Raw genomic sequence first — 22,589 nt, forward strand, 5'->3', positions numbered from 1 at the left:
TAGAGATCTTCTGTAAGTCTTGGACCTTTCAAGTAAAACAACAAAGCTCTTCTATAATCTAAGGTTTGTAGAAGAGTCTGTTCAGTTTTGTTGGCATGAGACTTCTGAAAAAAACACTGGAAGCACAATGGACTGATTTAAATGGAATTGAGAAACAACCATTGGTAAAAACTTAGAGAGTTCTCAAGACTATTCTATTTTTTTAAATTTGTGTGCAGGCAGCATGGATTGAAGCTTGCTCACTCTGCATGCTGAGGTCACTGCTATTAGGAATAGGACTCTCCAAGATAGAAACTTGAGATCCACCACTGTTAAAGGTTCAAATGGTGAACTCATTAATTTAGAGAGAATTATGTCAAGGTCTTATTGAATAGGAGGAACTTTAATTGGAGAATGAACATGGTAGAGACTTTTGATGAATTTAGCTACCACTGGAAAGTAAGAAACTGTACGACCTTCCAAAGTGGTGGTGAGAGGCAGCAATAGCAGTTAGATGTACTCTAACAGTTTTCAAACCTGATTCTGCGAGATTGAGAAGATACTGAAGTAAAATGGAAGTAGAGGGGCAGAATGGATCTGTGTTCTGATTAGAAAACCAAATGGAAAATCTTTTCCATTTAAAGTTATATGAGTCTCTGGTAGAAGGTTTTTTTGCAGTTGAAATTTTTCCTCTTATCTTTGCAGGAGAGGGCACTGGTTGCATGATTTTGCTTTTAGTATCCATGTAGTCAATGCTAGAAATTGAAGACTGGGGTGAAGCAGTAATATTTGAAGATGTGTTGGTGGAGCATTAGGTAGTTTCTGTAGCTATGAAAACCAAATCTGACACAGCCAAAATGGTGCAACGAAGACCTTCCCCTTGTTCTTTCTTAACTTAAAGATAGCCTTTAACATGCAGGGAAGAAATGGAAATACATACAGGAGAGGTGCTTAATCCACAGAAATATAAATATGTCTGATGCTAGAAAATTTGGAGTACAGTGGAAGCTTGTGGTTTGAGGAAGTTGCAAAGAGTCTTCTTGTGGTATTCCTCAGTGTTGGAAAAGGTAGTACACCGTGCTGTGGTAAGACTGTAGGTGATGACTTAAGGAGTCTGCCAGGATATTGAGATTTGCCAATTCCATGTCTTGCATGCTTTTTTTTTTGCAAAAGATTACAGATCCCATGGCTACTTGATTGCTGCTCATCTGGATCTGAACTACTGTTTCCTTTCACCACTTCTTGAAGACAAGGAGAACTTTGAATATCACTCTCAGCTCTAGAAGGTTTAAATGACATTGCTTCTCTTGGATAGTCCAAGTCTCTTGTAGGCATATTGTATTGAGATGGGTACTCCAGTCTTGTGTGGAGGCATCTATTTTTAATATCAGTTGTTTGTAGAGAATGAAAATTCTAGCCACAAAGAAGATTTGAAGTTTGGGTCCACTAATATAGGGAACAAATAAATGGTTTGGTGATATTTCCACCTGTAATAAGATAGCTGATTATTTAAAAAACAAAACTGTTAAATTTTCAGAAGAATTCTGTCTCCTCCCTTACCCTATATTTTCAAACCCCTCTCCAGCCCGTAACTGGTTCTTCTTTTCACCTATCTCTATAAATACATTACTATCAGTCCTTAAAAAAAACCAAAAGGTCTCTAATTCACCCTTAAATCCATGCTCTGGGCTCCTTATTAAATCTATTGGAGATGTTACCTGTAATTATCTATGCAAGCTAATAAATCTATCACTTAAATCAGGATCCTTCCCTGATGTTTTAAAACAGACTTTAATATTTCCTATATTCAAGAATAAATCACAAAATTTCATGGATTTCAATAATTTAAGACCCATTGCTTCAATCACTTCTCTAGTTAAGCTCATCGAGGCTATTGTTCTTCCCCAGCTGACAGATTTTCTCTCAGATCATGACATTTGCATCCCTGTCAACACGGCTTCCGTAAGGGTCATTCTACTGAAACACTGCTAATCTTCTTTTGATACATTTCTACGTGGTTTAGACTCTAATACAGATTTCATTCTAGTTTTCTTGGATATCTTGGCTGCTTTTGACACTCTTGATCACCAAATTCTTCAATCTAGTCTCTTTTCTATAGGAATCAACTCCACAGTCTTCAATTGGTTCAAATCCTACTTATCTAATCGTACTCAGCAGATTAATATTGGCTCACATTCCTCAATTCACTATTCAGTTGCTACTGGAGTTCCTCTCTTTCATCTATTCTTTTTAACATCTATTTACTTCCCCTCTGTCACTTACTATCCACTCTCAACATTCAATTTAAAATATACGCTGACAATATTCAGTTTTTTGTTCCATACAAATCCTCATGGCCAGACACTCTCCACTGTCACTTTATATATAAACACTGTTAACAGTTGGCTTTCACACACTCGTCTTAAACTAAACCCCAACAAAACAAAAATTATTTATCCTCAATTGCTAACCCTTCAAATGGACCACCATCTTATCTGCAGTTAAATGGATGTACTGTTTAATTCAGACCTTTCATTGTCACAGCACATCTCTCAAACTGTCAAAAACTCCTTTTTCAAATTACATATGCTTAAGCGCTTACGTCCTCTCCTATTTTTCCATGATTTTGCACTCTACTTCAATCTCTAATTTTCTCAGGTCTCGATTGCTGTAACGCACTTTATCTAGGACTTCCAGATTCTACAATTTGACCTTTGCAACTAATCCAAAATTCAGCTGCTCGTATCTTGCTTGGTTCACCCTCAAAAAATTACATTACACCAATTCTATTTTCTCTACATTGGTCACCCATTAAACTCAGAATCACTTACAAAATATTATCTATCATTCATTCTCTTTTACATAATCCTTCTTCAATTTGGCTCTGCTCCAATTTCCGAATTTACAAACCTTCTGGACAAAAATTTACTAGATGTTCCATCTCAATTAGCCAGATTAGATATTACGAGAAAAAGAGCTTTCTCTGTTGCCGGTCCAGTTTTGTGGAATTCCTTGCCAACTACGCTCCGTCAAATCACACATACTACGGAATTTAAAAAAATCACTAAAAACATACCTATTTTCAAAAGCATTCGACATCCTGTCTACTAAACACACTTAGGGGTAGATTTTTTAAAAATGCGCGTTCGCGTACTTTTGTTGGCGCACCAGTCGCAAACAAAAGTACGCTGGATTTTAGTAGATACACGCGTAGCCGCGCGTATCTTCTAAAATCCAGGATCGGCGCGCGCAAGGCTGCCGATTTTGGGCAGCCGGTGCGCGCCGAGCCGCGCAGCCTGCCTCCGTTCCCTCCAAGGCCGCTCCGAAATCGGAGCGGCCTCGGAGGGAACTCTCTTTCGCCCTCCCCTCACCTTCCCCTCCCTTCCTCTACCTAACCCACCCCCCCGGCCCTATCTAAACCCCCCCCTACCTTTGTCCACGGATTTACGCCTCCCGGAGGGAGAAGTAAATCCACGCGTGCCGAGACACGACCCGGGGGCGGTTCCGGAGGGCGCAGCCATGCCCCCGGCCGAAACCACGCCCCCGGGCCCGCCCCCGAAACGCCACATCACGCCCCCAAAACGCCGCGTCGATCGGCCCCGCCCCGACACGCCCCCGACAAAAAACCCAGGGACTTACGCGAGTCCCGGGGCTCTGCGCGCGCCGGCAGGCCTATGGAAAATAGGCGCGCCAGGCCCTGCTCGCGTAAATCCAGGCGGATTTACGCGAGCAGGGCTTTTAAAATCCGCCCCTTAGCCTCTCACATTACTCATTTTGCTCAGACATTGCCAACATTCTTCTCTCTTTATGTTTCAAGATTTCTATTTAATTTTCTTTTTTAATCTCATTATTTATAATTTTATGTATGTATCTTTTTCCTTCTTAAAAAACCTGTTTATTGTTTTTACTTTTATTGTAAACCGCTTTGATCAATACTTTATTGTGTAAACGGTATATAAATATTTTAAATAAATAAATACATTTTGAAAGTCATTGGTTGGGTAAGCTGATTCCAATGAAGTCTCTGTCTGTGCATAGGGCATGAACTAACCTGTCATACACATCTTCTCTTATGCCTGATAAGTTTAGCCATGTAAGCCTTCTGAACATCATTGTTATGGCTGACAACTTGGATGAGGTATCAAAGGCATCATAGACTGAATTAAATCTACATTCTTCAGGATCATCAATGTTCTCATAAATTTACCCTGAATTTCGGATGACAGTTCCTGATGTGTGTCTTATTTTTTATAAAACACCTTACAAGAATTGAGCTATCAAACTGGTGAAATTCTTGACTGTAGTTTTGCTGATTGGAACATCTTTTTACCTGTGATATCCAATAATTCTGAATCTTTCCCAGGAAGTGCACTGGAATGTGTTTTGTCTTCTTTGCTTTCTTTAAAGCATCTTTACCACCACAGAGTCACAAGGGAGTTGAATTTTCCTATGACCTGGACTTTGCCAAACTTTATATCAAGTCTATTTTCCTGTCCACCGGCTACATGTTGAGAAACATTTGCCAGATTTTTGATGATCCTGAAATGCTTTATGTATGGGAATGCTATTGCTTATTTAGGAGCTTGCATACATTTTAGCACTCCAGGAAACTCTTCCTTGGACAACTTATCTGGCAGAGTGCTAGTTCTTGGTGGCTCCAGTGATGGATCTGATGGCAATTCTACAGAATCTTCAGAGGATTGAAATGAATGAATTTCAAAGGATGATACTGGCTTCATCTGAATCCAAAATTAATATTGGAGCTTCTTTGTAAAATGGTGATGATACTGAACTATGAATTTTCAGTATCATCGCTTCCTGTGTCTTTTAATGGTTTTGATAGGGAGGAATTGTTGAGACTGTAGTTCAGTTATAAACCTTTCTGGAATAGGCTCTATAATTAGTGATAGTGGAGGAACAGAAGGGATTTTCTTCATGTAATTGTAAATACATTTTAACCACAGCTTTTGTATAAAGAGGTGACATTCTGACAGTCTGATATATTTTTTTAATTATGAACACTTGATATTCAGTCTTTTCCCAAAGTTGATCTCAAAGTGGATTATTATCAATTTAAATGAACACATGTATTAGAACAGGTTACATTTGAATTAATCTAGCAGTGAGATCCAGCACACGAAAACCCATTTACGAATAGTTTCAAGATCCAGCTGTATCCTTGTTGTATATTACACGGTCTCTAGTCGGGAATTCAGGAAGCTAGGATGAAGAATGTGTCACAGAACAAGAATCTAATTCTGGTAATAATGCCAATGATATAGGTAGCAAATGTTGCTTATCTGTAACAGGTGTTCTCACAGGACAGCAGGATGTTAGTCCTCACATATGGGTGACATCACAGGATGGAGCCCAATCACGGAACACTTTTGTCAAAGAATCATGCATCCTTTGTCCTGACGTAACTCACGAGAGTCTTCGAGAGAAGTGGAGGGAATGCATATAGGAGGCCGGTTGCCCATAAGAGGGAGAACGCATCTCTTGGCTGTGAGTGTTGGCTGTGAGCGTTGGCTGCGAGTGAGAGCGCAAAAGTTCTCTACCTTGCGGTTTTGAGGTGACGCAAAGAGGTCTATGCGAGGATGACCCCAACGTTGGAATATTGAGTCCGCTACTGTGGGGTTGAGGGGCCACTAGTGTGGATGGAAAGCGCGACTTAGGTTGTCCACCAACACATTGTCCACTCCTGGCAAATAGGTGGCCCTGAGGTACATCGAGTGGGAGAGGGCCTCCGCCCATATCTGCGCAGCTTCCTGACACAGTAGGTAGGAGCCCTTCCCTCCCTGTTTGTTGATGTACCACATGGCCACCTGGTTGTCCGTCTGAATCAGGATGACCTGATTGGAAAGGTGATCCTGAAAGACCTTGAGAGCATATCTGATTGCTTACAGCTCCAGGAAAGTGATTTGGTGTTTGGCTTCCTCTGCAGACCAAGTTCCTTGTGTTTGCAAATGGGCCACATGGGCTCCCCAGCCAAGGTTGGAAGCATTGGTGGTGAGAATTATTTGAGGGTCTGGAGCCTGGACAGGCAGGCCTTGGCGGAGATTGATCTGATTTTTCCACCAGGCTAGAGACTGACTGAGTGAGTCAGTGATGTGGACAGTGGTCGATAGAGGTTGGACGGACTGAGTCCATTGTGACCTCAGAGTCCACTGCATGGCTCTCATGGCCAAGCGGGCCATTGGGGTAACCTGTACCGAGGACGCCATGTGTCCCAGTAGGATGAGGAAGTGGCTTGCAGTCGTGCGGTACTGAGACTGTAGCTGGTGTGCAAGAGTGAGAGTGAGAACTCGCTGTCGAGGCAGAAAAGCCTTTGCCTGCAAGGTGTCCAAGTCTGCCCCTATGAATGATAAAGTTTGAGATGGGACTAAGCAGGATTTTGCGTAGTTGACGAGAAATCCTAGGGAAATCAGAGTGTGTAAAGTAAGACTTAGGGAGGACAGAGCAGCTTGATGAGTGGGAGCCCTGATCAACCAATCATCTAGATAGGGATAGACGTGAACACCTTGAGTCCTGAGGAAGGCTGCTACTACTACGAGGCACTTGGTGAAGACTCGTGGTGCAGATGCCAGGCCGAATGGGAGCACTCAGTATTGATAGTGCTTGGGGCCTACTAGAAATCTCAGGAACCTGCGATGAGATGGATTTATCGCAATGTGTGTGTACGCATCTTGGAGATCGAGAGAGCAGAGCCAGTCTCCTCTTTGCATAAGAGGAAGGAGGGAACCCAAGGTTACCATCTTGAACTTTTCTCATTGGAGGTACTTGTTGAGGGCACGTAGGTCCAGAATTGGACGAACGCCACCTGATATTTTGGGGATTAGAAAGTACCGGGAATAGAATCCTAGGCCTTGTTGAGAGTAAGATACTGGTTCTATTGCTCTGGACTGGAGGAGGAGGAAGACCTCCTGCTCCAGGAGTAGTGAGTGGTCGGATGTTCTCCACGCCGGTAGAGGTGGGGAGTCCGGTGGAATGGAGAGAAAGTTCAGGCAATAACCTTGAGAGATTATGGCAAGGACCCACTGGTCTGAGGTGATTGTGCCACCTATTGTTGAAATGGCACAATCGACCTCCCAATGGTATCTGAGGCAGTGGAAACTGGCTGCTGCTCTCTATGCAGGAGTCAAAAACCGGAAGCAGGGCCCGGCTGAGGTGCTGCTTGTGGCTTTTGTTTACGAGGTTGATGAGACTGGGCCTTTTGGAAAGGTCTCGTGGAAAGAGTCCTAGACTGTGGTGGATAGGATTTTTTTGGACGGAAGAATGACTTTTTAGTATCCTTCCTGAAAAGCTGTTCGGAGGAATACTCAGAGGGTATCAGAGAGAGCTGGTGAAGAGTCTCATGATGGTCCTTGAGCTCCGCCACCGTCCGCTGAATCTGTTCGCCAGATAGTCTCCTAGGCAGGGCAGATCAGATAATCTGTCTTGTACTTCAGGACGCAAGTCCAAAGACTTAAGCCAGGCCCATCTTCTCGCCGAAATAGCAGTTGCAGATACCCTGGAAGCGGTGTCAAAAGATATCACAAGAGGATCTTATTTGATGCTTCCCTGCCTCAAAACATTTGTGTACTAGGGTTAGAAGTTGTTCCTGGAATTGCTGAGGCAGGGACTCTTCAAAGTCCTGTATCTGCTTGAATAAAACCCTGCTGTACTGGATCATATACAGCTGGTAGGATGCGATCCGAGAGATAAGCATCGATCCCTGGAAGACACGCCGGCTAATGGCATCCAGGAATTTCTGTTCCTTACCTAGGGGAAAGGAAGAGTGAGGTTTTGATCTTTTTGCCCTTTTTTGGGCAGATTCTACAACCACAGATTGGTGATCCAGCTGAGGTTTCTGGAATCCTGGGACTGACTGGACCAAATAAGTGGTATAAGCTTTTTTGTTGACTGGAGCAACAGAACCAGGGTGTTCCCAGTTCTTTTTGAGAAGATTCAAAAGAACCTGGTGAATAGCGATGGAGGTTATTTCCTTGGGAGCATCCAGGAATTGTAACAGCTCCATCATTTGATGTCTCTCATCTTGTTCAGTCTGCAATTGGAAGGGAACCAATTCAGACATTTCCTTCACAAAATTTATGAAGGATAGGTCCTCTGGAGGAGAACACTTCCTGCTTTCAGTAGGAGAATGTGGCGATGGCAAGTCATTGGTGTCTTGGGAAGAATCTTTGGTCCAGGTGTCATAGGGATCAGCACCTGCCCCTCTAGGAACCTGAGAAGGACGGGTTGATGGTATTCCTGAAGGTCCCGGTCTAGGCTCCGAAGGCATCGAGGGAAGTACTGGAGGCACAGATGAAGGAATCGAGGGCATCGATGGATGGATCGGTGGCACAGATGGGCGCATCGGCATCGATGGTTGAGGCATCGGCAGGACACCCGATGGTGGAATGCGGAACGATGTTTCTCCTCCCGATGACAGAGTAAGCGGGGAAGGCACCGGAGCCATCGGTGACCCAGGATCCATCGGTGGAAAAACGGCTAGAAGCGCTTACATCTTCGAGAGCAGCGATGCCAATGCTGCTGGAATGGGATCGATGGTCGTTTCTGCGACCGGCACCGATTTTGGCGCCGGGGGACCTTGGAGTCTGTGCATCGCCTTATCGATGGCCTCCTGAACCATCCGGTTCAGTTCTTCACAGAGACTTGGAGCAAGCAGCCCCGGCTCCTGAAGGGAAGGAGGCAGCAGAGGCATAGCTGGAGGGACCACCGTTAAAGGCGGAGTCACGGCTCCCGATACCCATCCGGGTGAGGGTTGCCTCGGCGACCCGGTCGTAGAAAGGGTCGGTGCCTTTTCTGGACGGGGTTTCTTCGATGGCGGCTCGGACGATGGTGAGGTCGATGACTTTCCTTCCTCGATGGTCCGAGACTTCCAGTGTCGATGCTTCTCTCTATGATCCCCTCGGTCCTGGGGGGGGGAGGGGGGGGAAGAGGTAGTCAAAGGCCAAGAAATTGCCGACGCCGGGCGGTTACTGGCTGGTGGTCAATACTGGCTCGAAGTGGACGGTGCCAATTCGGACGACGTCGATGCAATAGACAGCGTCGGGGTTTGAGAACGGAAGAGAAGTTCCATCTTCTCCATTCTGCCCTTGCGACCTTTAGTGCAGGTCAAGACACCATGTTCACACCCAAGACACATTACACATACTTTATGAGGGTCAGTTATGGACATGGTGCGAGTACAGTCCTGGCACCGATGGAACCCCGATGCCATGGCCTATGAAAAAATTGAGCCGCGGTACGGTCGACGGCCAGTTGGCCGCGAGGGACAAACTCGATGGGAATCGACCGAAAACGGGTAAAAACTTACCGGAGTACCGCGGAGTCAAAAATTCGAAGGAGGGACCCTTGTGGGGTATGAAAGTTTTTAGTAATTCCGTGAGGAAAATTCCTGTCAGGAATCTCTGTGGAGCTCCTTAACCCGCGTGGCTACTGCTGCACGGAAAAAAAAAGACTGAAGGGGGACCCCTGCTGGCTGCAGGTTTGGTGCCATGCTGGGCATGCCCAGTAGGTGCCAAAGTTCTAGAAACTTTGACAAAAGAGTTCCGTGATTGGGCTCCATCCTGTGATGTCACCCATATGTGAGGACTACCATCCTGCTTGTCCTGTGAGAAAAAGGGATTCTCTGTGCTGAAAGAGTTGCATCAGCAATGAAGCTTGTCTGCACTATAAGTTTTGCACCGAAGTGGAAAGTGCAAATAGTATCATTGGCTCAAGGATGTTAAGAACATGCCATACTGGGTCAGACCAAGGGTCCATCAAGCCCAACATCCAGTTTGCAACAGTGGCCAATCCAGGCCATAAGGATCTGGCAAGTACCCAAAAAACTAAATCTATTCCAAGCTACTGTTGCTAGTAATAGCAGTGGCTATTTTCTAAGTCAACTTAATCAATATCAGGTAATGGACTTCTCCTCCAAGAACTTATCCAATCATTTTTTAAACACAGCTACACTAACTGCACTAACCACATCCTCTGGCAACAAATTCCAGAGTTTAATTGTGCGTTGAGTGAAAAAGAACTTTCTCCGATTAATTTTAAATGTGCCACATGCTAACTTCATGGAGTGCCCCCTAATCTTTCTATTATCTGAAAGAGTAAATAACTGATTCACATTAACCCATTCTAGATTTCACATGATTTTAAACACCTCTATCATATTCCCCTTCAGCCGTCTCTTCTCCAAGCTGAAAAGTCCTAACCTCTTTAGTCTTTCCTCATAGGGGAGCTGTTCCATTCCCTTTATCATTTTGGTCACTCTTCTCTGTACCTTCGCCATTGCAATTATATCTTTTTTGAGATGCAGCGACCAGAATTGTATACAGTATTCAAGGTGCGGTCTCACCATGGAGCGATACAGAGGCATTATGACATTTTACGTTTTATTCACCATTCCCTTTCTAATAATTCCCAACATTCTGTTTGCTTTTTTGACCGCCGCAGCACACTGAACCGATGATTTCAATGTGTTATCCACTATGACGCCTAGATCTCTTTCTTGGGTGGCAGCTCCTAATATGGAACCTAACATTGTGTAACTATAGCATGGTTATTTTTTCCTATATGCATCACCTTGCACTTATCCACATTAAATTTCATCTGCCATTTGGATGCCCAATTTTCCAGTCTCAAAAAGTCTTCCTGCAATTTATCACAATCTGCCTGTGATTTAACTACTCTGAACAATTTTTTATCATCTGCAAATTTGATTACCTCACTTGTTGTATTTCTTTCCAGATTATTTATAAATATATTGAAAAGTACGGGTCCCAATACAGATCACTGAGGCACTCCACTGCCCACTCCCTTCCACTGAGAAAATTGTCCATTTAATCCTACTCTCTGTTTCCTGTCTTTTAACCAGTTTGTAATCCACGAAAGGACATTGCCATCTATCCCATTACTTTTTACTTTTCCTAGAAGTCTCTCATGAGGAACTTTATCAAACGCCTTCTTAAAATCCAAATATACTACAGGACCAACAAGTCGGTGCTGAAAATGGATGGCACCATTTTCTTCAGCACTGACAAGGATTTAGCATAGTGCCTTTTTTATATCGATGGTGATGGAGGAGACCTCTTTCTATCTTTCCAATGTTTGACGAGTGAGCCAGGCTATGATGCATATGAGATTCCGATCTTTTCCTTTTAGCTATTGGTCTCTCTGAGTGAGAAAACATTTGGTATTTAAACCTAAACTTTCTATACAAAAGCGCTAGGGGGGACATTTTGCCACATGTGACACAAATAGCCATGTCATGTGTGGAGTCCAGACAGTAAAGTCAGAGATCATGGAGATCAAGGCTGGGCATCTTGTGCTTGCATTTAGAACAGAGTTTGAAAAGTCTTTTTGAACTGACTGGGAACTTTTCTTCGAAAGGGCAGAAGAAATGAAAAGACAAGAATAATTATTTTGAAGACTCAAATGAAGACAAATATTGAAGAAAGCAGAGTTGCTTACCTGTAACAGGTAGTCTCCCAGGACAGCAGGATGTTAGTCCTCACAGATGGGTGACATCATCAGATGGAGCCCTGTCACGGAACACTTTTTTCAAAGTTTCTAGAACTTTGACTGGCACACTGAGCATGCTCAGCATACCACCAACCCTGTGGCCACACGGGGTCCCCCCTTCAGTCTCATTTTATAGCAAAGGTATGAGCGAAAAATAAAATAACAAAACGAAAGCGAACCCAACTCTGCGGGGTGGCGGATGGGTCTTGTGAGGACCAACATCCTGCTGTCTTGGGGGTACACCTGTTACAGGTAAGCAACTCTGCTTTCTCCCAGGACGGAAGTCCTCACAGATGGGTGAATAGCAAGCTGCAGGCTGCTCCCAGAACACCCTGGGCCAACAGACACCTAATATCGTGCAACAAGCACAACAGGGGTGCTGTTGACAACAACGAGGCAGTCTGAACACCAGACAGGGACCTAGGTAGGAAGAGTTGGGTTGTTACACTGGAAACAGATTATGGAAGACAGACTGGCCAAAGACACTGTCCTGTCGACCGTCCTTATCCAGACAGTAATGGGCTGCAAAGTTGTGAAATGAACTCCAAGTCACTGCTTTGCAGATTTCAGAAACAGGGACTGCTCAGAAGTGTGCCACTGACGCTGCCATGGCCCTCATTGAGTGCGCTTTTACTCGGTCCTCTAGCGGAACGCCTGCTTGCTGGCAGCAGAAAGCATTACCATCCACCAACCAATTAGAGAGGTTCAGCTTGCCCACTGCAACTCCTAGTCTATTCTTATCGAAGGAGACAAATAGTTGGGTGGACTGCCTGTGGGCTACGGTGCGCTCTAAATAAAAGGCGAGAGCACGCTTGCAGTCCAAGGTATGCAGAGCCCGCTCACCTGGGTGTGAGTGTGGTCTTGGTAAAAAAGTGGGCAAAACAATGGACTGATTTAGGTGGAAGTCCATTACTACCTTAGGCAGGAACTTGGAGTGAGTGCGCAGTACCACTTTGTCGTGGAAGAAACTCGTGTGAGGCGGATAGGTTACCAGGGCCTGCAGCTCACTGACTCTGTGAGCAGAAGTAACTGCCATGAGAAAGAGAACTTTCCAAGTGAGGTGCTTGAACTCGCAGGAGCGCAGGGGCTCAAATGGAGGCCGCATGAGCCATTTCAACACTATGTTGAGGTCCCATGCTACAAAAGGAGGGCGTAGCGGAGGCTTTAGTTGTAGAAAGCCTCTCATGAAGCACTTCACTAGGGGTTGCACAGAGATTGGGGTATCACCCACCCCTTGCTGGTATGCGCTAATGGCACTCAGATGTACCCGAATTGAGCTGGTCTGTAGAAAGGCACCAGAGGTAGTCCAAAAGGGTTGATGTGGGGCAAGAGCAGGGGTCAAGGCCTTCTTGCATGCACCATGAGGAGAACCTTTTCCACTTCACCTGATATGACTGCCGCTTGGAAGACTTTCACAGAGTCCTGCGAGACTTTGGCCAAAAGGTTGAGGGGCAGGAGTATCAGACTTTCAACATCCAGGCTGTCAGGGACAGGGAACAGAAGTTCGGGTGGCGTAGCCTGCCCTGATCCTGCGTGATGAGGTCAGGCGCCCAGGCAAATGGGTTCCTGGACAGAGAGGTCACGGAGGATGGGGAACCAGACCTGATGTGACCAATGCGGCGCTATGAGGATCATGGAGCCTCGGTCCTGCTGTAGCTTCACGAGAGTCTTGGTTATTAGCGGAATTGGAGGGTACGAATATAACAAACCCGTGCTCCAGGAGAGGGCGAAGGCATCCACGGGTGGTGTCCTTCGATCCCCCTGTAGGGAGCAGAATTGGTCCACCTTGTGGTTCTGCGAGGAAGCAAAGAGATCAACATCTGGCTGACTCCACCGGCAGAAAATCCTGGTTGCCACACAGGGATTCAGAGACTACTCATGGGGCTGGAATGTCCGGCTGAGGTGGTCCGCCACTACACACTGTGTGCCTGCCAGATAGGTGGCTCGCAGGAGCATGGAACGTGACAGGGCCCAGCCCAAATCTGCGCTGCCTCTTGGCAGAGCAGGTAAGAGCCTATGCCCCCTTTTTTGTTGAGGTACCACATGGCTACCTTTTTGTCCGTCTGGATCAGGATGACCATGTTGGACAGGCAGTCCTGGAATGCGTAGAGGGCGTACCGCATCACCCGAGAGTTTCAGGAAGTTGATCTGGCAGGCTGCCTCGGCTCTCGACCACATTCCTTGTGTGTGGAGGCCATTGAAATGGGCATCCCAGCCCAGGTTGGAGGCATTGGTGGTCAAGGTTATTTGAGCAGCCGGGGGCTGAAAATGCAGCCCTTTGTTCAAGTTGGATTTCTGCATCCACCAAGTGAGGGAGAGCCGGAGTGGAGAGGTTATGTGGACCCATGCCGAGAGGCTTGGCTCCACTGAAATCGCAGGGTCAACTGTGTGACTTTCGTGGCTAGGTGGGCCATTGGGGTGACTGTGCACAGACGATGCCATGTGCCCCAACAACCTGAGGAGCAGGTGGGCAGAAGTTGTCCCCTGGTGTCAGATGGAGGCCATCAGGTTGGCCAGGGTGGCTATGCATTCGTTGGGAAGGGACGCCTTGGCCAAAGTCGTGTGCAGGTCTGCCCCGATGAATGACAGTTTTTGAGACGGAGTCCAGTGGGATTTTGGGTAGTTGACCAGGAAACCCAATGACTGAAGGAATTGTAAGGTTAAGTGGAGGGAGTGAAGGGCTCTCTCCTTGGACGAGCTCTTGATAAGCCAATCGTCCAGATATGGGAATACATGTACGCCGCTTCGGCGCAACTGTGCTCCAACAACTGCTAGGCACTTTGTGAATACCCAGGGCACAGAGGCGAGCACGAAGGAAAGAACCATGTACTGGATGTGACAGTGACCCACAACAAACCGCAGATATTTGTGATGAGGTGGGAAAATCGCAATATGTGCGTAAGCGGCTTGTAGATCCAGAGAGCAGAGCCATTCCCCCTGCTGCAGTAGCGGGAGTAGGGTGCCCAAGGACAACATTCTGAACCGCTTTCTGCACAGGAACCTGTTTAAGGCTCGAAGGTCGAGGATGGGACGGAGGCTGCCTGTCTTTTTCGGGTTGAGAAAATAGCATGAGTAAAACCCTTGGCCTCAATGGATCTGGGGAACCGGTTCCACAGCTCTGGATTGTAGCAGAGCCGAGAGTTCCATGATGGAGAAAGTGGAGAGTCTGGCAGCACTGCGAGAAGATTGAGGTGGTAACCGTGGGCTATGATGGACAATACCCATCGGTCAGTGGTGATTGGTATCCAATTCCTGGCGAACTGGCACAGACGACCTCCGACAGGTGGGTTGGCTGGTGCAGGCAGTGGGGGTTGGATTCTGCTCTCTGGATGTGAGTCAAAACCCAGCTGCAGGGCTAGGCTGGGGAGCTGGCTGTGCCCTAGGTGCCCTCTGTTGGCGAGGATGGCCTTGTTGAGAGGGCAGAGTTGTACGAGCATGGGATGCTGGGGGTAGAATCTCTGTGGGTTGTAGAATTGTTTTCTGGTGTCTCTATGTGGACCACGACGGGCCGCTGAGGGGCCATCGGTGGTAGCGGAGAGCTGACGCAGGCTCTCATGGTGATCCTTGAGTTGGGCCACTGCATCACTGATTTTATCACCAAACAGGTTCTCTTCTGTACAGGGGAGGTCCTCCAATTTGTCTTGTACCTCAGGATAAAGGTCTGAGGCCTTAAGCCAGGCCCAGCATCTGGGGCTAATGCCAGCTGTTGAGATTCTTGAGGCCGTTTCGAAGGCATAAGCCGCCCTCACCTTGTGCTTTTTGGCTTCCAACCCCTTTTGGAGTATGGAGTCCAGACCCTCCTGAATCTGTTGTGGCAGGGTTCCCAAAAACTCCTGGACTTTCCAAAGGTTTAGATTGTACTTGGTCATATAGAGCTGGTATGCTGCTATATGAGCAACCAGCATAGACCCCTGGAAAGGGCATCTAGGGCTCTTTGGTCTTTTCCCGGAGGAGCAGAGGAATGAGGGTGGGTCTTCTTGGCCTTCTTCTGGGCTGACTCTACCACCATTGACTGGTAGGGCAACTGACTTTTTTTGAAAACCTAGGGCCTGTTGCACTAGGTACATGGCATCGGTCTTTTTATTGACTGGGGGCACAGTACTGGGATGTTCCCAGAGACAGTGCAGGAGGTCTAGGAGAGAGGTCATGGGATAGCCATGACCTCTTTTGGAGCATCCACAAACTATAGGACTTCCAACATCTTGTGGCGTGCATCTTCCTCTGTTGCATTTCCCTTACGAAGCTAGCAAAGGAGAGGTCTTCTGGGGGTGAGTGCCGTCTCTCCTCCAGGGGAGAAGGTTCTGAAAGAAGGTCCTCAGAAGCCTCCAAAGAATGGTCTGAGGAGGTGTCACCCCATGGGTCTTCAGGGGCCTCTTCCTCACCAGGGATGTGCCTGGGTTGAGGAGAGAGAGCTAACCATAGAGTACGGGATGCAGGCACCGATGGGTGGTGGGGTGGCAATGATAATGGTGGTGCCTGTACCGAGGGCACTGGGACCCGAGAGGGATGCCGGGGCACCGGAAGGCCTGATGGTCCGGGAACGGCATCTGGTGGTCCCGCTGCATCTTCCTCCTCCAAGGAGCCCAGGATTGGAATGGAGACTGGAGGAGGTGTTGGTGGTTGGCTGGACACTGGAGGCCTGACTGGTACAGGCTGTGTCGGCAGAGCACCGAGCAGGACGTCCAGTTTTTCCAGAAGGGGTGCCAACATGGATGTCGCCGGTTCCGATGCTGGTATGGGGGCCGGTGTTGGTGGCGATTGAAAACCCCGAAGGGCATTGAGCACTGCCTGTTAAACCATGCTGTCTAAATCCTCCCAGGATGAGCATGTGAAGTGAATCGACCTTGGAGGAGGAGGCAGGGTAGGTGTCACCGGAGAGTCCACGGGAGTCTGTAGGGGTTCAGTGCCCGTCATTATTACCGGTGAGGAACGCCTTGGGCTCCCGGGTCAAGAGGAGGATGGGAGCTCCTCTCTCCAGGTCCTCTTCGGAGGAGGCTCAGTCAAGGCTGATGCCACTCTGGTGTCAGTGCTGGCATCGGACGGAGATACGCGTTGGTGCCGGTGGCAATGCTTCCCATGGTGCTTGGCCTGGTCTTTCTTCGGCGCCGAGAATGACGATGCGGAAGCCTTGGAATGGGTCGATGCTGGCGAAGGTCAGTCTCCTGCTCCTCGGTCCTCCCAGTGGGGCTTCATTGGAGAGGGACCAGAATCAGATGGACACCCTCAACCAGATGTACCCGTCACCGGAGTCGATGGAGCAGGTTGCTTGGGCCCAAACAAGTGCTCCATCTTTCTTCAGGCGGGCGCGCTGGTCTTTGGGGGTCATCTGGGCGCAGCTCGGACATCGACGGACGTCATGGGAAGGCCCGAGGCAGAGGACACACATTGTGCGGGTCCATTATGGACATAGTCCGTGGGCACTCGGGGCACTTCCTAAACCCGGTCGTCATGGTAAAAACAGGCGGCGGGTGGTCACTGTGAGAAGAATAAACGGGAACCGACCGCAAAGTGCGAACTGAACTCACCGAAACGTCGGAGGAGTCGATGCATGATGGGGGACTCTGGCACGGGGTAGAGAGTGAAGAAAACGTCAAAAAATTTCTGTGACGAAAAACTCACACAGAGCTCCAAAAACTGCAAGGCAAATGTTGAGCAGAAAAAAAGAGACTGAAGGGGACCCCTGTGGCCACAGGGTTGGTGGCATGCTGAGCATGTTCAGTGTGCTAGTCAAAGTTCTAGAAACTTTGACTAAAGTATTCTGTGACAAGGCTCCATCTGTGAGGACTACCATCCTGCTTGTCCTGGGAGAAAATAAAATTAACAAAAAATGCCATGAGCAAAATATGGAGGCAGCACAGAGAGTGCGCAAAAAATGTACTTTCATATCACAAAAGAAAAAAGGACTAAGAGGGGCTTATTTAGCGGTGGCAGCTGCTTGGGAAACACCTGTGCATGCTCAGAAAGTCTTTTAGGACTTTCTGAACTCTGAGACAGCACTGAACAATGTCATCACCCATTAATTTGGCTGATTTCGTTCTGCTTGTCCATTGAGAAATCATGCAACCAAATTCAGTTATTTGATTAATCAAATTAGATAGCATCAGTTCACCAATTGGGGGCAGTTTAGAAGCATATTGTAGAGTTCAAGCCTGATATTACAAATGCCTAAACAAGATCCTTATGGACTGCAGGGTATAGAAATATCAAATCCTAGCTAAAACCTAGAAATATCAAAACCGAGCTAAAAGCTAGAAATTTTATATGAATATATAAAAACTAAAGTATAATGTGGACGTGAAGGCGATTCCAAGATTTCTGGCAGTGCATGATGCAGCAGTAACACTGCGTTAAGATATCAGGACAGAAAAGTGAAGAGACAATAGGCATATTGAATAATGTTTTGATCATATTCAGTTTGAGTGTGCTTAGCTATCAGTTTCCGATGACACAAAATCAGTAACACAATGTCAAAAGGGGATGTACGTTGTCCTCCTAAAAGGAATATGAGATCCCAAAAGCTGAAGAAAATCATAGAATGTGTGTGTGTGGGGAGTGAGATTGAAAGAATTGAGACATAAGTATAGGGAACAAAAAGTGAAAAGGATAGGGGAAGAGTGTTTCTTCCACCCAGGAGAACCATAAGGAATGCCTAATGAAAGGTGAATTATGTTGTCAACGGCAGAGTGAGAAACACTCAAAGGGGAAAGAAGTATGGTGCAATCTACCATGCAAAATGCTATACACATGTCAAGGAGGATGAGTATAAAGCATAAAAAAAATAAAGGTTAATGCAAACAACTTTGCTGACCATAAATTCTGACTTAGAAAATAGCCTCTGCTATTACTAGCATCAGAAGTGTGGGATATACTTAGTTTTTGGGTACTTGCCAGGTACTAGTAGCCTGGATTGGCCACTGTTGGAAACAGGATGCTGGGCTTGAGGTTCCCTTGGCTGACCCAGTATGGCAATTTCTTATGTCCTTATGTCCAACAAATGAAGAGAAGGATGGTGAGGGACTGAGGTTGGGTAGGACAGAGAATGAATGTGAACAAGTATAAAGATTTTAGAATGGAAATAGAGAAGATAAATTGGCTGGAAACTGAAAAGAAAAGTTGGTTTAGAGCTATCAAAGTGATAAGCCAGAGGAGGGAAAATTGCGGCTGACAGGCCACATTCAGCCCCCATCTAGCTGTTAGGCCTGTGGCATTGTCAGGTCCCAGCGGTATCTGGCAGCTGAATGAGGAGTCTGTAAAAGGCGACAGCTATTTCAAAGAGTGGCATAACGCTCTGAGGGGTGGTGGATGGATGGTAGAACAACCATTCCTCCTTACTCTTTTGATCTTCAGGGTGGGTGAGGCCACTCTCTCACCACACTGGGCATCAGTGTGGCCCTCTGGCCAAAACCAAAAGGTCTGTCCATTCCTACCTACGCTAAGTAGTCTGTAAAACTGTTTTACATTTGACAGTTAATCTTACTCCAAGTATATGTCATATTGGAAAAACTAGTCAATTTTAAGGCTTACTCCCAACTTAATGTGGGTTAAAGAGAGACAAATATTTTAAGGTCACTGATCCAACAGCACCATGTTGAAATATCAGTGCTATGTCACAAACAGATATACAGTTTTGAATTTAGCTTAAGTAAGCGTGACATCCAGATCTATAGACAAAATATTTCAGGACCCTTACTTAACTAAGAGTCAATGCTCCAAAAGGTTTTTAAGTTCAATTATTAAGAAAATAACTGCACGTTTAAGACATAAAAATAAACAGTAGCTGGGCCGGAACCAACAAGCTACAACTTCTCAGGAACCAATCAGTTTGGTGCTGCAGGTTGGCGGTGGCTGGGTGCCATCCAGCAAGATAAGGAGAAAACAATGAAGCATGAACTAATGACACTGAAGGCCATAGGGTAGCTGGGTTGGAACCAACAATCTACAACTCTCCATAAACAACTGAGCTGATGCTGGAAGGTTAGTGGTAGCCTGGTACCAACCACTAAGGTCAGTGGGACATAGGCAGTCTGATGTTTGGGCAATACCCTCCGCTAGTTTTGGTGGTAGTTTAGATTATTACAAAATCTGAAGACATGGTATGTGGGTGGAGGGAGAGTATGAAGAGTTGCTGAGTGCTGAATTAAAGTACAGGAATTTCTATGCTCATCTATCCAGGATGGTAAAGAACCAAACAAAAGGCCAAAAAACCCCCCCAAACTGATGTGGGTAAAGAGTGATATCCTACAAGCTTCTGCAATGTGTAGCTGGGATATATAATTAGCAGTACAGATTAGAATAACTGGGCAGATTAAATGGACCAATTGTTCTTTATCTGCTGTCATCTACTATTTATCATTAGGTTATTCACAAGATTTTACCTATCAGAAAATCCACAGAGATTCTTTATATGCTGTTTTAACATCAGGAGCAAAAGAATGCCTTGGGAGGCATTTGCAAACTCAAGTAGAGGTGCTGAATTGTCTGGCAAACATCTCAGCACATTATCTATGTCATCATCTTCAGAATCAGAATCAGAGTTTGCCCGTCTCCGTGTTCTTCGAGGTCGAATGACTTCCTCCTCACTGTCACTTTCGCTGCTCTCTTCTTCTTCCTCAGAGGAAGACTTTTCTTCCTTTTTTCTGTCTTTTACCAGTGACTGCAAATACAAAGAATGTAAGGTGTAAGAAACAAGTGACCAATATCATCCATGCACTTTCCACATTTGCTACAGCAAACAGGTCAGTCTCAAAGGAAACAGTTAATTATAAAACAAGAGACTAAGAATATATAAGAGTTTTACTGTAAAAACAAGCAATAGACAACTAAGATGCACCATTAATCCAAATGCAAACAGTGGTTTGCCTGTGGAATTAAAAAGCCATAAACAAAAAAATAACATAGATAGAAATCACATATAGTCTCTTTTCAGGAAGAATGGTTTACAAATTTGAAAATAAAAGACTGCATATACGTCTGAAAGCAGAACCATGCATGTCATTTATAAAATTCAACGTACATCAAGCTGTATGCATGTAGAAAACTGTCAGACAACACAAGAGTTACATAACATAAAAGAGATGTGCCAAATATGTGTGTGTTGTACCAAATATAAAAGAAACAGATACAATTTGGGGTAGGATCCTACAAAGGGCTTACAATTTAGACAAAAAGCCGTGGCACATGATGTAAGAATGAGTGTGTAAAATCACACACTGAAGAAGGAATATTAAGAATTATGAAACCTCTCTTGAGAGTTACATTAAAAGGTTAGGACCAACTTTACTTACTTCCTTGAATGACTGCAGCAGGTTACTACCAGAAACAGACAATGTAATATCTATATGATGCATAATAAAGAGAGGCTCCTCTTGTGTTTGATAAGGAAAACAGGCTAGATTGTCTGCTATATACAAGAGCATATTCACCTCGGTTTTCTGCAAACAAAAAACAAATACATTACTTTTTATAAATACACTGATTACAGCAATTGCAACCCTGAGTAGTACATTTCATGAGGATAAAAATAATAAACTGTGTGGCTTGTTGGCTAGTTCAGATCTTTTTTACTTTGAGGCTGATAAATGTAGGAACACAATGGGAAAAAGTGCTTGAACTTGAGATTTTAGCAAACTTGTGCGGCAGACAAATCTTTCCTTCCTTCCTCAGTCTGAAAGGGATGCGAGCTACAAATTTGTTTTTAAAGAATATTATTTATGACACATGTTCTTATTCTAACTGTTTTAATGTACATAATGAAAAAGTTATTCAACAGTGGGTACACAATTTAGCTATAGTTCATTAAACCATTTTTACATAAACACAACAGTGAAACAAAAAGCTTCATTAATGTCTCTCTTAACCTTGTGAATGCTGGCAAGGTGTAAAAGAATGATTCTGCACATTTTTTTTTTAAGATAGTTGTTTCTTCCCCATAGTCTATTTCATGCAAAGGAAGCATATGAAATTATAAACTGATTCAATTTTTAAATGCTCACACACTTTTTGTAATCTAATTACCATTTCCATTGCAAAAGTGCAGAAGCAAAAAAATATAAAGCGATCCTTTTCATTGGATAACAAAGCATTTTTCAACTAGCTTTTGGGAGCCTCATTAAAGGGACAAAGGGAGTATAGCTCTTGAAAGCTAGTCAAGAAATGTATTAAGCTATTCCAGTAAAAATGTATCACTTTTTTTTTATATTCTTTTATTTATAAATTTTTCAAACAATTAACAAAGAACAGTTCACATATTGCTTTACAGTACCAACAGTTATTGACAACTGTTCCTACCCCCCCACCCACCCCTCTACACGCTCTTGAGTCTAATATAAAGATATGATATCAGAAGTCCAGTACCAATATATTCTATGATATCTTAATGCGTGGAACAGCACCACTGATCAGTGCATGTAAATGTTAGACCAGCTATGTTAAATAACTCACAGGTAGTAGCCATTTTTGCATACCAAGATGAGAGGCAAAGATGTCATCATGTGGTAATAGACAATTAACTAAAACATGATAAAATAATACCATAGTGAAGAGATATACCAATGAGATGCGAGCTCAATAAATTCTCCGGTAGCATCCAAGATAACCTATGGTGTAGCTAGTATTGTACTTCGAGCTTTGGCTTTTAAAGACTAAGTATGGCTTCCAGATATTGAGAAAGGCATCGTATTTCTGACATGACATGGAATTTTTGGCGGAGATGTGTTCAAACACTGCCAGTCGATGGAGTTTTAGACGCCACATTACATGTGCTGGTGGTTTGTCAGAAATCCATTTGGCCAAGATGATTTGTTTGGCTAGTAAAAACGCTTTTGCCAGGAACTGTCAGTGGTAGGCTAGAGCCCACGGAAGATGTTCTCTAATGCAGTTAAATAAGAAGAGTGATGACGACAATGCAAGATCTTTGCTCAGTATTTCTCCCAGATATTGCATAATTTGAGCCCAGAATCGCTGGATCGCTTTGCATGACCAGAAACAATGAAAGAGCGTGGCCGAAGTGACATGACATTTCGGGCATCTGTCATTTGGAGTCAACCTGATCAGGAATGCTCTAGTTGGAGTTATATATATGCATTGTAGAA

General features: G+C 45.1%; 1 protein-coding gene across 4 annotated transcripts in view; it reads right to left on the reverse strand.

Annotated features, from left to right (window-relative positions):
- The window catches only part of NIPBL (NIPBL cohesin loading factor), a 1,214,062-nt gene that overhangs the window by 5,754 nt on the left and 1,185,719 nt on the right, over positions 1-22,589 (reverse strand). For all 4 annotated transcript variants that reach the window (XM_029578690.1, XM_029578673.1, XM_029578682.1 and 1 more), the window contains 2 exons: positions 20,784-20,930; positions 19,875-20,152 (listed from right to left, as the gene is read on the reverse strand). In XM_029578690.1, the coding sequence (XP_029434550.1) occupies positions 19,875-20,152; positions 20,784-20,930 (425 nt within the window). The remainder of the gene's footprint in view (positions 1-19,874; positions 20,153-20,783; positions 20,931-22,589) is intronic.

The sequence above is a fragment of the Rhinatrema bivittatum genome, chromosome 1 (genome assembly GCF_901001135.1).
Source record: "Rhinatrema bivittatum chromosome 1, aRhiBiv1.1, whole genome shotgun sequence".
Taxonomy (NCBI): Eukaryota; Metazoa; Chordata; class Amphibia; order Gymnophiona; family Rhinatrematidae; genus Rhinatrema; species Rhinatrema bivittatum.